Here is a 15474-nt window from a genome sequence, read left to right as displayed (position 1 = left end):
TAAATATAAAATAAAAGGACAGCTGCTTAAAAACGAAGTTAAAATTGAGAAATGAATACTAAATGATGAGGTAAGGAACAGTGAATACAAGCAAAAATGGGAGCTCTTGTATATAGTAAGCATTGTAGTGCTTTACTAAACAGCAACAGAAGAAAAAAGAAAAAAAAAGTCTCACAGGAGACATACTGCCATGTCTCTGCCTTGTCACACTCGCATGAACAGATGAGAAAATGGGTATGTTGGGTAGGCAGGCTCCTTGGCGGGCAAGCAACGCCCAAAACAGCGTCCTTGCCCTTTTGTTTCTCTTCTTCACAAAAACTCGCCTCTGCAGGCTTCTGGGAAAGCGGAACATGTGCCGTTCTTCAATAAGAACCTCCTCGTGCTACACATTCTTTGGTGGTCCAGGAGGTGAAAGGAATAAGCCACTTTCAAGGAGAGGCCAGAGGGTCACCGAGCCACCTCTTCGAGGTCCACAAAGTTGACGGCAGCACCTTCTTCTCACTTTTGGAGGAAGGGGGTGGGGAGAGGGGGGTAGGGACAGTGATGCAAGGAAGGTCAAGGGATGGTTGTGTGATGAGGAAGGGCCTGATGACCATTGGTTGTGCAAGGGAAAAAGGGAGGTGCGAGGAGGGAGTAGGAGGGAGAGTGAAGAGGACAGGCAGGCAGCAGGCAGGCAGCAAGTGCACACTTACTGCATGGCCTGGTCAAGGGAGGAACCATCGTGGTAGATGCTTGCTCCAGCGTCTGGCGAGTGTGGGTGGAAAAAGGACTGCGGCGTTGACGGATTGCTGTCCATGAGGTTCAACATACCCGACAGCCTGACAAAAGAGGGGGAAGAAAAAAAAGGACAACCGTGGTTAAAAACGCGCACCTATGAATTGCACCATGTGGTCCACATTCAGTGCTTTCTCTCTCACATCACTTTGGAAAACAAGTATTTTACAGCAATGAGAGTTCATAACACTGTAGTACTCAGTAGCAATAGTATTCTTTGTTATAACTGCACAACACAATGCAATGCTAGCTGATGGTGCTTTCCATAGGCTGCCATAGTTCCGGACACCGACTCCACTACCAAGAACCTTCCAGTGAGTGGGAACTTCGAAAAAATAAAAAAGTGGTAGGAAAAAATAGGAAATGACTTGGCAATATGCTGCGAGCCTATCGCTTCAAATGCTGCCACTTGCAACGACATTGCTGATGCTCTAGTTGATCAGTGGGTTTACTTCTAATGCAATAGAAGTGACCAAACAGTATTTTGCTTTCTGTTGTAGTGCATTACAATCACATTTTTACTTTGACAATTTACCAGTTATATATGGGACATGAGACACCACCTATGGTAGCTGCAATCTTGTCCTACCTTAGTCATTTTGTCCTCTACAAGGGCCATCTTAGTAAAAGCATCAGTCTATTACTTTTGTTAGATTGAATTACCCATTAGCCACATTATTGTCCTTTTAATGTTCCATTTTGTAAAGCTCGATAAAAGACGAGCATCTCAACCCTGTTACACATACAGTAGCATACTATAACTTGCTCACCGACATGTGGTCACCAAACATCGCTGGTAATGAAGGACGTTCTCCAAAGCATACAATATGCTATGCACTATAGTGTCATTCATCAGCTGCTTGCAATGCACTAGAAAGGTCGACACACTGCACCATAATAAGGCCCGCTGTAATCACTATCCTGCAACTTTGCGCTCAGCAGCAACACACCACAGCCACTAAGCCATTAGGGCAAGTAGGATCTGTGCTGCGAGATATGCCATAGAGAGGGGAAGTGGGCACCTGATTAGTTTTCGCCACCTGGGGATGTTTATTGTGCACTTAATTCCAATAACATGCAGCAGTCATAGCTAGGAATTGAAGCTGCAGCCTCTAGTATGGCTGCAGAATGCTATAAGACAGTGAGACACTGTAGGCATGTTGCCAGGCTTTTGAGAAGGACAAATACCAGACGCGTGAATTGCTACAATAGCGGCTCCACAAGCGAACACACGACTCAAGCTAAATTCAGTGTGTCCGACATCATGCTGGGTCCCAGACAGAATGTACACAGCAAACATTTAGTGAATGATCTCAAACTACTCCAATCAAAAACCTCAAGCTACATGGACGTAACAAGTATGTATTACCTGATCCAACATTAAGAGGAAGCTTTAGCTCAGGCCCAATTCTGATGCTTCCTGCTCAAGTACATGTAAAACGCAGAAATGATTTACTAAGCCCTAGGCTAATATTAATGAAATTTGTTGCATTTGAGAGAGAAAGTTAAATTCTAGTGACTGACGGAAGCCAAATTTTGGTTTAGCACTTGAATTGCTCACAAAAATTTTCAAATATCACTAAGTCTGAAAAAAGAAATGGAAGAACAAAGTTTACAAATCCGTAACTCTGCATCAAGAACAGTTACAGCAATTCTGTAAACTGCAATCGTCCAAACATACCAAACGGACTAATTGATATATCAGGGTGTCTACCAAGTTGACATTTCCAAATTCCACAAGTTTTCCAGGTTTGCCCCTAGTGCCTTCGTAAAATTTTCTGAGTGACACAAAACTTTGTTTTATGTCAAGAAGGGCTGACACCACGTTGCCCGATACTGTCACTCCCTAGTAAGCATGTTAAAAAATTTTTTTTTAATTTAATCATGTTCAAATAATGATTAATCCAGTTTGAATAGTAAAGAGCAGTATTTATGTTAATAATAATAATAATAATAATAATAATAATAATAATAATAATAATAATAATAATAATAATAATAATAATAAGCTTATTTCTCATCAAGAAAGGTGGAGGAGGCTGCAGGTAAAAGCTGCACGAACAAACGGCAGCTTGACATAATGAAAATAATGAAAAAAGCGAGGGGTTAGTAAAATGCACAGCAAATAAAATATCTTCAAAAGAAGACAGTAACACCAATTGCAAATTGAGTTGAACATTCTCAAATATGAATAAAAAGGAGATGCATACAGAAGCAAATCCTTTAGAATATGAGGTATTTCTATCAACTGATAATAAGCTCATGGGTATGAGGCCCGAACTTTGTCACAAGTGAGATTCTCTCTCAACAGTTGGTAATTGCCAACCTCAGCTGTCCTGATATACTCTCAGCCTTACACAACACTTCAGTGTTGCCTTTCACTGCTTTGAAAAGTTTATTTTGGTTTGGTTAAGGAACACCTGCATCTCAATGTCAGCCAACACTTTGTTTTTTGTGCTCAAGCTCCTTTAAAGTGGCAGCAAGCTTCCTTTCCTGTATTTCTCAATGCATCAGTCTTTTTTGTTGTCGTCGTCCTGCTGCCGCGCATTCACCCCACAGGCCATTTGCAGCGTCCTCTTAGTTGTAGTCAACGTTCGATTTTTCTGGCTCTCTAGGGAGGAGGAGGACGAGGAAGTAAACTTTATTGCTCTAGAAAGAGTAATTCAGCAGTCAGGCCGGATGTCTTCATCTTCTATTGGTTGACAACGATCTCCGGCCTGCATCACTGATGCCCCTATTCTAGGGCCTGGCTGCTCGTCGGGCATGATCCACCAGCCTCTGTTGGAGGCTATGGTCACCGCTGGAGAGCACGCTCTCCCACTGCTCCGCACTCGGATTTTCTATTTTGTGGAATGTCTCTCTAGGGGCCGCAAAAACGTCCGAAAAATCGGTCAGTTCGAAAAAAAAAAAAAAAATGAATGCATGTCTTTCACTGCCCCTAAGCGCTCAAATCGCCATAGGCACATCTGAAAAAGCTTCTGAGACCTGCCAGTATACTTATTAGGCATATTTCTTTTTATGGGGTCTTACGTGCCAAAACCACTTCCTCATTATGAGGCACGCCGTAGTGGAGGACTCCACAAATTTTGACCACCTGGGGTTCTTTAACGTGCACCTAAATCTAAGTACTACACGGGTGTTTTTGCATTTCACCCCCACTGAAATGCGGCCGCCGTGGCCGGGATTTGATCCCGCAACCTCGTGCTCAGCAGCCCAACACCACAGCCACTGAGCAACCACGGCGGGTACTTATTAGGCATATTGGTGCTCATACTGTGACAGGAGATGGCGAGTGCACCCGCATATAATTAAGGACTCATACTGTGTCCCGTGACATCTGCCCCTTCCCATGCTTATGTTTCACTGCATAACATGTCTGCATTGAGGCAAAGCTGGCTTTTGGGAACCAACATTTTGCAATGCACCGTGGTTTTCGAGCTTTGAAGCCAATCGTGAGGACCACAGAGGCGGAGGCAGTGCCATTGCTAGGCCTAGCGTTGCTGCAGTGTTGGCTGCAGCTGCCAGCGGGACTGCCTGCGAGAGAGCCAGTTCAAGGCGGTCAGGTAATCGAAGTGGTGGCGGAGGTGGCTTTGATTGCCGTTTCAGACCTGCGGTCACGGCAATAAGTCCGGAAAATTGATGTGCGGATTCTTGCGCCCAAAATTTTAGACATTCTTAAACATTGACTCTATGGGTTACGTGATGGTGCCACGAAGCAGTCCGAATTATCGGCCGTTCGGAAAGCCGTTCGTTGACTGCACACTGACAACTCCAGCCGGTGACACGGAGTCAAAAACGATTCATTACAATTCCTCTCTGTTACTCGAGTCACCAATACCGCGACTTTTGTTCCCTTTCAATAAAATTGGATCTCTCCCTTATAGAAGCACAAATTCCCTGAGTTCTCCCTGAGTATTTCCACACTATTCAAAATCCCTGAGAATTCCTGGTTTTCCCCGTTGGTAGACATCCTGTATATTAATTTTTATCTTAAGGGAATTTGATACAATGGTTACAAGGATTTTGCAAAGTCACACTCACATATTAGCGGTGCATGTGAGAGCCATGCATAATACGTCAATTTTGTCCACTTTAGATGTACTATTAGATACAATTTATAGTAATGCAATAGAATTTTTTATTGCCGAGTTACAGAGTTGTAAACATTAGTTTTGTTTTCAGAAAGCGTGAAGCCTTCAAACCATTTTTGTAACAAAATCAACAGCCTAAATGAAGAATCCACTTCCAACAGGCAGACACGTGATAACAACTTTTTCTTTTAAATGCCACAAACCTAAGGAAATTTGGTTCAGTGGTTGCCAAGAAAAACGATTCATCCTTTCCCATGTATTTAGATATAGGAGCCCCTGCGCTTCTAAAGCTTCCTCCCAAGGCATATAGTACCAAAACATGAAGGACCTCAATAAGTACAGTGCAAGCAACATCTAACGATGTGTGCAATGCAGCCCAGAAAGTTCTGTCTACAGGCTTTCCAATCACACACAAGCTTCGACATGAAGGTGAAACGTGTCTCCAAACAGTCACATAACACAAGTAGACCACCAGCAGGCGCACGAATGCATAAAGGTGCTCTTAACGTGCAGACCCAAAACTTGCGATGGTGCATAAGCCATTACACTTGCATGTGCAAACATTAAAGCAATCTTTAAAATTAAGAAGACAGAAGGACAATGCACATTTTCACTTTTCTGGGTTCTAAAATCTAGACGCGGCAGATTCGTAATCTCAGAAGCTTGTAAGGCTTCTAAGCTTTCGCTAAAGGCACACGGCCTCATTTTTCCATTGTTAGTCTCTACTGTGACCTTGGCTACTCTAGCATTTATAAGAGGTGGCAATCAAATGGTAGAAGAGTGCCCAATTTCAACATGGTGGGAAAAGCACCTTTTGCTCCAGAAAAGAAACAAGCAACTGCTTCCCACAGCAGAACAATGGTCCTCCCTAGCTGCTACAGATTGTAATTCTGCATTCACTATGCAGAATGTCGCACTGGTTCAGGCATGACAGCATGTGCGGTTAGCTTGCACACAGGCCACGTGTTGGTGCTGCTACACGTGCAACTATGCAAGCATTTTGTTTGGTGCACCCAAGGAATAACCTTTGGAAGGAGGACTTACATGCATGGCCTCAGACAAGAAATATACAAAATCTATAAAAAGAAAAAGAGAGAGAGAAAGAGAAGGAGGTTTTGTAGGACAACAGTTTGACATTAGTCGGCACGCAAAATGAAAAAGACAGCTACCTGGGAACGGCTCAATTAAAGGGCAGGGGGGGGGGAAAGAAGAGGGGGAGACAGTGACATCCATGCACAGACACTTTCCAAACAGGCTGAGGATGCACACGGATGCCACAAGTACAGAAAATGAAGAATTCCAAACGGACACTTTAGCTGCTAAGCACCCGATTTCTCACTTCGTACTCTGAATGAGAAAAGTATGAGGCATCAAACTCCTGAGTTGAGGCTTCTTACCAGTGCCTTGCTACTCATGCTTGATTGGCGAGACCTCCATGCATTAAGCGCAATTGTGAATTTTTTCCTTTGGCTCCTTGCAGAAAAGCCACAGGAAAAACAATTTCCCTGTCAATTTCAAGTCTTTGCTGGAACAATCAAATAGCCTGTCAACTTGGTGAGAATCTGCAGCAAAGCTTTACACCCGTGCTCACATTTGAAGAATGGTGCCTATTTCCCCAGGTACTTAACATGTTACTGCATAGTTCAGATCTTAGCAACCAGCACGGACAATTAGCCCACAAGAAATATACCATTGGTGATTAACCCTTTGAGGGTCAATGATGTAAATATACGGCACCGCGAACAAGTCCGAAAATGGTCGATGCCGTATATTTACGGCGCCGTCTGTATGTTTAAAAAGCGCACCCTTTTCCTAACTTTTCTGTCACGTGCTGCCACTATGCGAGACTACAGGGAATTTTTTTCGCATGCCTACCTCTCTCAGTTTTCGTTGCATGGTTTGTTTTAGCGCTAGTTCGCTCCCACGCGTCTATATGGTACTGCCCGCGCATTGAAGCGCGCGCGGGCGGGTGGCGGTTCGGGTTTTGTTTTTGTGGGCGGTTTCGGCTTCTTGCACTTGCAAAACTGATGGCTGTCTCGTTACTAATCGCTCAAAGGGCGACCACCTCTTTCAAGCTCATTCAGTGCTCACAGGGGTGCACATAGGAAGGATGCCGTCATGCATGTGTTTACGCTGCTTTTCTTTTTTTTTTGACACTCGCAAAAACTAATTGCCTCTGGTTGGCGATAAGATGAAGATTAGCAGAAGTTTGTCACACGGTTTGCTTTTTTGACGGGCACACAACCACACAGTTTTCTTGAGTGCGCGCACCTGCGCAGTTCGATTACGCTATGGATGTACATAATAGATATTAGTGTAAGAGCAGGAACATTTTAGTCTTGCGAAATATTCTCGTGTGTACATTTTCAAGGCCATGAACTATGTGTATAAACATGCATAAATTTTTAATTCTTATAAGTTAATTTCCTTTTTTAGTGTTGTTATTCATGAATGAAGAGTACATAAATACCAACAAAAAATATATTTTTGTCACTTTATGGTCACCCTACAAAAATTGCGGTGAATTTTTTTCGAAATAAGTCTCTAAGAAGAATTGAAATCTGCAATGAAAAAAATAGACCCTGGGCGGTCGCATATGTCGAAAAAAATCGACCTATGCGACCGCCCAGGGTCTATTTCCTGGGCGGTCTCACTCCTGGGCAGCTAAGGAATATAGGTAATAGTGTACGTCACATTACTGCATGAAGTGATTCTTGAAGTGACCCCAAAGAGAATATATTAAAGGGGGACGAGAGTGCCCTTCTTAATTTGTTAGCATTAGGAGTGCCAAAGTGAAAAAAAGTGAATGTGTGTGCGCGCATGCGCGCACACACATACACACACACACACACACACACATATATGGTGCACCTGACCGAGGTCTGCTTCGAACCACGATCAGTTGCACTTCCCTCCTCAAAGAGGCAGAACATGTGTCGGGCGTCCGGAAGGTCGGTTATTGACTGTACACAGGCAACTCCTTCAGCCGAGTTATTTGTCATTTCGTTTTAAGGTTATTCGTTATGATTTCTCTCTGTTACTTGGTTACCTTTCAATAAAATTACAGGTAATTTTTCCTGGTAGAAGCACTATTTCCCTGAGTTTTCCTTTAGTATTTCCAAACTATTAAATATTCCCGAGAATTCCCGGTTTTCCTGTTTGGTACACACCCTGCTTTCAAAGTGCTTCTGCTCCTTCAATGCCTTGCACTGCAAAGGCTACGGCGGAGCAGAGTGGGTCCACAACAGTCCGCCTGCTGAATATCGCCATGGCCCGCAGTTAAATTTGAGTTTGGATGTATTCCCATGGACGCTACTACTTCCAATTTTGGTGCCTTCGACACGCAAAATGTAAAGTCCCTCTATTCTAAAGCGCCTCTTTTATACAAATGCGGTTGTCCTCGGCAAGCAGTAGTGTGCTCAGCCAGTGAACTCATCGCAGCACCCTACAGCAGCTGCCGCATCTAAGCTATGTAGCAGACTGCAGCTACATGCAACTGTAGTGCTTATGCGCAGCGTTTGCTTTGTGCACGACAGGGCTTGAGTGCATGCTCGTGCTCATATACCGCATCTGCTCGCATAATGATCGCTCTTTTTTGTTGAAAAAATTGGCGCAAATTCAGGGGTGCGATTATTACGCAGGTTAAATTTAGCGCGATGGCGAAAAGACAAATTTTTTTTCATCCCGCATTTGCGGCGGGATGACAACAGGTCAACGAACAAGCGGCTGCCGCTGTAACAGTGCGGGACACCAAAACAAAAATGGCCGCCGACGGAGCAAGCCAAACACGCCGAACATGATTTTTTTTTCTTTTTGCAAGTACATCATGTGCATTGAAACAGTTCCTTCCATATCAGTAATGAATAATATCGTTAATATCCCCAAGTCTGCGGCAATAACGCAGCCATGTGCACTTGGGGACAGAAACAGAGACGGGCATGCTTAGCTGCCAGTGACATAAAAGCAGGTATGCTGGGGAAACTACGGCATTTGTCTTCACTACCATCCTAAAGCTAAACATTTCGACAGAATTGCCTGTCTGGTTGGGAAATTGATTATGACTTTCAGACTGACTCCAACCTAATAACTGAATTTTATTAGCCCGACGTGATATTGGCTCTTTAAAAGCTGCACACCGCCACCACCCGAAGAACCCCCTGTGAAGAAGGAGCCGAATGGGCTCCGAAACGTCAGGCTAATAAAATTCAGTTATTTGATTGGAGTCAATCTGAAAATCCTAATCAATTTTCCAACCAGACAGGCAATTCTGTCAAAATGTTTGGCTTCAAGTCCTTACGTGCAGACTTTGGACTAGAGGCAGTGCAACTTGCAAAGAAATATATAAAAGCAGTGAAAGGAATATGGAAATATGGAAAGGAAATGCAAAGACAAAAACGTAGTGCCACGAAGTCTTCAGCTACGCCAACCAATCAACACCCCAGAAGGCCGGGACATCATCAACAAGACCCAGCAAAGATTGGTGACAGCATGGATACATGAGTGCCACATGGTGATTCGGAAGAAAGAAGTCAATGTGTTCTTCACCAGAAGACAGCTTGAACACCAGGTACCTCATCTCTTTTCATCAATTGAATCGTTTGCAAAGGCCGTGGCATCCTCAGAGGAAATGAAACACAGACAAACGCAGGAGAAGAAATTCTCTTCCCTAATCAACAAAACCGAGAAAACAGGAGTGTTAAACAAACACACAGTAACCAATTTATCATCGAGAAAGCTCACGAGCGAAGAAACTTCAATCCTGGCAAAAGGACACAAATTCAATGTTACCACAGATAACCCACCCCTCCACAAGATGATCGCCGCCCTTGAGAGCGGCATCCAGAAACTAGACCCCAAAATGCAGGAACAAGTCAGACTGGAAGCAATCGGCATAATAAGGTCCAATAACAACCACAGAAGAGAACGGAACTTATCTTCCGACGAAATAAGAGCAGCGAGAACACTGAAAGAAGATACAAGCATTGTAATCCTACCGGTGGACAAGGGGAACTCAATCGTTGTTTTGAACATAAAGGACTACGAGGAAAAGGTGTCTGCCCTACTTGACAGCCAAGATTACGAGAAACTAAAGAAGGACCTCACTACGAGAACCCAATTGGCTCTGAATAAGACGCTGGTTGAAATATTCCACAGCCATCCAAATTCTCGAAATCTCTACCGCGCTGATTGAGATAACGATAGGCACGGGCCCGAGCGGTCGTGGTACTTACCCTGAGGGCAAAGGTCGTAAGCTCAAGTTCGTGAAGTGGGACACGTTCCGCAAGAAACGAAAAGAAGCGGGGCGAGGCGATAAGCCGATTACGGACATAGACGAGTGGACCGAGATGCTCAGAAGGGACGTAGGTGCAGCAATGAGCGAGGTTCCGCCCGAGGCGAACCTCGAAATAATTGACAGCAGGCTCCTACACATGTGGGAAACAAAGCGAGCCCTCCTAAAGAGATGGAAATGCCAAAGACATAATAAGGCGTTGCGCAAACGCATAGCGCAGTTAGACAGAGACATCGAAGAACACGCACTTCAGGTATGCAGGGCACAATGGGAAGACACGTGCAACGGCCTCGAGAGGCAGATGACCGGGGCGAGCGCTTGGCGCCTTTTTAGACACCTATTAGATCCGGAGGAGACTCGGGCCGCTCAAGGCCACAAGACTCGTAGACTCCTAAGAGATTATAAAGGCGATAACTTCCTTGACGCCATACGTGATTGTTACTTTAAGAAAGCCGAAAGCATCCAGTACGCTGAGTACGACGGCGTCACAAACAAGAAACTGGACGCGGAATTCAGCGAATCGGAAATTCGGTTAGTCCTGGTTGAACTCAACACTCGATCGGCGCCCGGCCCGGACCGGGTTACCAACAAGACTCTCCGAAACCTAGACGACGAGTCAATCTCCCGACTCGCGGCCTACGTCAATGAGTGCTGGCGAGAGGGTTCCCTTCCCAAAGCGTGGAAACGGGCCCGCGTTATCATGATTCCTAAACCTGGCAAGCAAGTTACGCTCGATAATCTAAGACCGATTTCGCTTACGTCTTGCGTCGGCAAAGTCATGGAACACGCAGTTCTCACCCGCGTGACCGACTTTCTCGAAGATCATGACGCGTTCCCGCACACCATGCTAGGATTCCGCCGCAACCTCTCTGCACAGGACGTATTGCTTCAACTTAAACACCAGATCGTAGACGACACTACCAGCTCCACTAAGGCAATTCTAGGCTTAGATATTAAAAAGGCCTTTGACAGTGTTAAGCACGAAGCGATCTTAAAAACAATTAGAACATTAGGACTAGGCCAAAGAATGTATAATTACGTTAGAGACTTCCTCACGGGCAGGCGCGCATGCGTCGTCGTCGGTGACGAGGAATCACCGGAATTTCAGACGGGTCCGTGCGGCACGCCGCAAGGATCCGTCATATCACCATTACTCTTTAATTTAGTTCTACTTGGTCTACCCGAGAAATTAACAGAAATAGAAGGATTACATCACAGTCTCTACGCGGATGACATCACCCTCTGGGTTCCCGGAGGGGGATGTGACGGTCACGTTGAGCGAACGCTACAGGCAGGAGTAGATGCGGTTCAGAATTACTTGCGTGAAACGGGCCTCGAGTGCTCGGCTACCAAGTCCGAACTCTTACTCTACAAACCCACAAGGAGAGGTCGTAAAACCCTGCGCGAACAGGAACGGGAATATTCCAAAATACGCATTACATTGGCAGATGGTACTCCCGTACCGCACGTAGAGAAAATTAGAATCCTAGGGTTACACCTGCAGGCAAACGGCCATAACGGAGAGACGGTGCGAATACTTCGTCGTTCGGTAGATGACACCATCCGACTCTTGCGTCGCATCACGAACAGACGCAATGGTATGCGTGAAGAGTGCGCGATCCGTCTCGTGCAGGCGTACGCGATAAGCCGCATAACGTATGTTGCCCCCTACCTGAGGTGGATCGGGTCCGAAAAAAACAAAGTCGAATGCATGATCCGAAAGGCTTTCAAGAGGGCGGTCGGCGTTCCACTCAACGCGAGCACCGACAAGTTTCTAGAGCTCGGAGTTCACAACTCTCTCAACGAGTTAGTTGAGGCGCACGACATTGCGCAATACGAACGATTATCCAGGTCAAAGGCAGGTCGATGCATCCTCGAGTCGCTCAGCATCGCGTACCACACTCAGCATGGAGAAAAGATGGCGGTTCCCACCTCTGTTCGCGACCGCCTGATCATCCCGCCGCTTCCCAAGAACATGCACCCGACGCACCACGCCGGGAGACGCAACAAACGAGCAAGCGACCTTGAGAAGAAGTTTGGTAACAGCAACGAGGCGGTGTACGTAGACGCGGCGCGATATGGAGGAGGGAGAAGCGCGCACGCGATAGCGGTTGTAGACCGCTCTGGTAGGTGCCTCGCGAGCGCCACGGTGACCACGGGACACACGGAAGCGGCCGAAGAAGCCGCGATAGCCCTAGCGCTCGTCGCGGTGCCGAACGCTGCGATCGTGATCAGCGACTCGCAGGCGGCAATCCGCGGCTTCGCGCGCGGTCGTGTCTCGCGGGAAGCGGCCCGCATACTCCAAATTTCTGACGACGGCGACTCGTCATCGCCCTCGCAACCCCAAAATTCTACGGTCTTCCTCCTCTGGACCCCGGCACACACCGATGTTCCGCTAGCGGGAAACGAGGCGGCCCACGCCACGGCTCGAGGTCTCACACGCCGAGCCGCCGCTGATTATGTGGCCGCCTCCGCCCCCAGATGCAGGGCATCGGATCTGCCGGATCGGGACACTACAACAGAAACACAGCAACAAGAAACACACTGGGCGTGGGGCGATCGCCTAACCACGTTCAGAGACCTCACCCAACACTACAGACTCGAAAGACGCAGATTCCCGCCACCACACGATAAACTGAACAGGAACGAGGCCGTGACGTTACGCTTGCTCCAGACACACACCTACCCTAGCCCCGCTATCTTACACCACTGCTATCCGCGTTTGTACCCAACAGACGCGTGTAAAACATGCGGACGCAGAGCAACGCTGCGACACATGCTCTGGGAGTGTACCGGCAACAACGGTAATCAAAGCAGCTCCGTTGGCGACGCGTCCATAATCGCGGCTGTTGCCAGAGTAGAAGGCTCGAGCTCCGTTCTTCCCGACGCCGCCCCGGATGCGGGAGCCGCCGGGGACCTTCTCCGTAGGCGTCGCCGCCGCTGGGAGGCGGCTATCAGAAGTTCAGAGCTGGCAGACCAGCTCTGGGCCGTCCGGCAAGCCGAAGATGCCGCTCGAGTCCAAGAACTTCGAGCCGTCACCTGAGGCCACCACATCAAGAACTGCCGGACTATTCTTTACTAAAGTTTCTTCTTCTTCTTCTTCTACCTAAAACTAATGTGTAGGAATGGATCCGCCCCAGCTTTCTACGGTTTGCCAAAACTCCGTAAACCCGGAATCCCCTTACGACCAATCGTAGACTTTTCGTGTTCCCCACTGCAATCACTATCCACTTACTTGCATCAGATCATATCACCACTCACCGGAAGGTCAGCATCCCACGTGCACGACTCCGAGAATTTCATCAAACTCACATCAAAAGTGTGTATCGAAGATGATGAATGTCTGGTCTCTTTGATGTAATCTCTCTGTTCACCAGAGTACCCATTAAGTTGGCTGTTTCCGCAACTAAGGATGCCCTGGAACGCGACAATATGCTCAGCGAGAGCACCCCTTTGAGTGTAGACGAGATCTGCCCCCTTCTCGAACTGTGCCTGTCCAATACCTATTTCACCTTCCGAGGCAGCTACTACAAAGAGGTTAAAGGAGCTCCTATGGGGGCCTCAATTTCCGTTGCCATGGCTAACTTGACTATAGAGAGCATCAAGGAGAGAGCTCTAAATACTTTTCCCCCGAAACCAAAAGTCTTCCTCAGGTACGTGGATGAGTGCTTCTGCATCGTGAAGACGGGGCAAGTCGAAAACCTGCAGAAACACTTAAAACTCCATAGACCTGGATATACAGTTCACATATGAGCGCAAACAGAACGGATCGCTCCCATTCTTCGATGTACAAGTTACACGAACAGACGGCATTTTAAAATTTTCAGTCTACCGAAAACCAACCCACACAGGTCGCTACCTTCATTTCCAATCCGACCATTCGGCAAACCACAAGGCGTCTTTTGGAAATTCTTTATTCAAACGAGCCGAAACTCCTTCCTCATCAGAATCGGATCAAAAGAAAGAAAAGAGAACGGTTCTCAAAGAACTTAAGAGGAATGGCTACACAGATGACTTCATTTGAAAAACAACCTGACAACAAAAAAGAAGAAACAAACTGCGGGACCTTCAGCCTTTGACTTCCCCCCAACCCCAGAAGCGAGTTTCTATCCCGTACGTCAGAGGTACCAGTGAAGCGCTCAGCCGAATATTTAAAAAAGAAGGCCTCAAAGTGGCGCTCAAACCGATAAAACACTTTCAATATCCTCCTCCCTAAACCAAAAGATTGTCCACCAAAAGAAAAAGCTCAAGGCGTCGTCTACAAAATCAGCTGTGTGCCGACTGTCCGGCGTCGTACGTCGGGGAAATCAAAAATCTAAAAGAAAGGATCAGACAACACGAGAACGACATCAGAACATTCAACCGTATATGCAGCGCCGTCGCTGAACACTCTGAAGACGCCGACCACAAAATTGCTTTCTACAAAACTGAAATCCTTCGAACAGAGACGAACTCGCGGAAGAGACTACTACTGGAGTCATGGCACATTCAGAATACGGGGGGTAACATAAACCGCGTGAAGGGCAACCTACCCTCGGTGTATGTCCATGGCCTTGGCGACATGATGAAAAGAAAAGGACGCCCAGCCAGGTAGACTCCCGCTTGCTTCACCAACACAAAAACGTCGGCACGACCCTGTAACCTCCCCCACCCCCCGCCTCCCATCAGCGGCACTCTCGCGGGCCAAGCTTCCCCAGCACCGGTCATCCCAGCCCCCCAGCGCCACGGGAGCCGTCAACCCCCCCACCCCCGAAGAACAACCCCCTGAAGAAGGAGCCGAATGGGCCCTGAAACGTCAGGCTAATAAAATTCAGTTATTTGATTGGAGTCAGTCTGAAAGTCCTACTATCCTAATACAGCAGATTTCCGCTAAGGGGTTTTCCGCTAGCTGTGTTACAAGCGTCGGCGTATGAATAGGGTACACTTCTGACATATCAGTATAAATGTGGCTACTATCCTTGATGCTCGCAATTTGTTGCGTGCCCACGAGTGCAAACGAGAAGAATCGAAAGGCACCTTTTTTGTTTCGTTGTTGTTGACCACAACGATTATAATGCCTACACATAATAAAGCCAAAGCAAGTCTGGTTGTAGCTTTTTTTTTTTTTAATGGAAATGTGGAAAGTGATGAAAGGAATAAAATGGGGCATCTGTTTAAGAATGTTTGGTGCATGCAGAACACTTGGCATGTCTTGAAGAATCGTTCGGATAGCATTCGGCAGCATTCGACAGATGGTAAGCGCGATCATCATTAGCTAGACTTGGCACATGACATATCGCTGCGGCAAGTTCGGGATTCGGTCATTACACGGGAAAGAAA

At 46.7% G+C, this 15474-nt stretch overlaps 1 protein-coding gene across 7 annotated transcripts in view; it reads right to left on the bottom strand.

Annotated features, from left to right (window-relative positions):
* Stat92E (Signal transducer and transcription activator Stat92E) overlaps nucleotides 1–15474 on the bottom strand; it is a 183964-nt gene that overhangs the window by 41113 nt on the left and 127377 nt on the right. For 6 of the 7 annotated variants that reach the window (XR_011514096.1, XM_065427341.2, XM_065427340.2 and 3 more), the window contains one exon: nucleotides 693–818. Coding sequence is in view for 6 of the 7 variants with exons in the window: in XM_065427341.2 (XP_065283413.1) it covers nucleotides 693–818 (126 nt within the window). In the remaining variant the exon portion in view is untranslated. Of the gene's footprint in view, nucleotides 1–4; nucleotides 502–692; nucleotides 819–15474 lie in introns of those variants that run through there. The other variant, XM_065427343.2, reaches the window with a different exon arrangement.

The sequence above is a fragment of the Dermacentor albipictus genome, chromosome 4 (genome assembly GCF_038994185.2).
Source record: "Dermacentor albipictus isolate Rhodes 1998 colony chromosome 4, USDA_Dalb.pri_finalv2, whole genome shotgun sequence".
Taxonomy (NCBI): domain Eukaryota; kingdom Metazoa; phylum Arthropoda; class Arachnida; order Ixodida; family Ixodidae; genus Dermacentor; species Dermacentor albipictus.
The sequence above is the reverse complement of the archived record's forward strand: the minus strand, read 5'-3'. Positions and strand labels throughout refer to the sequence as shown.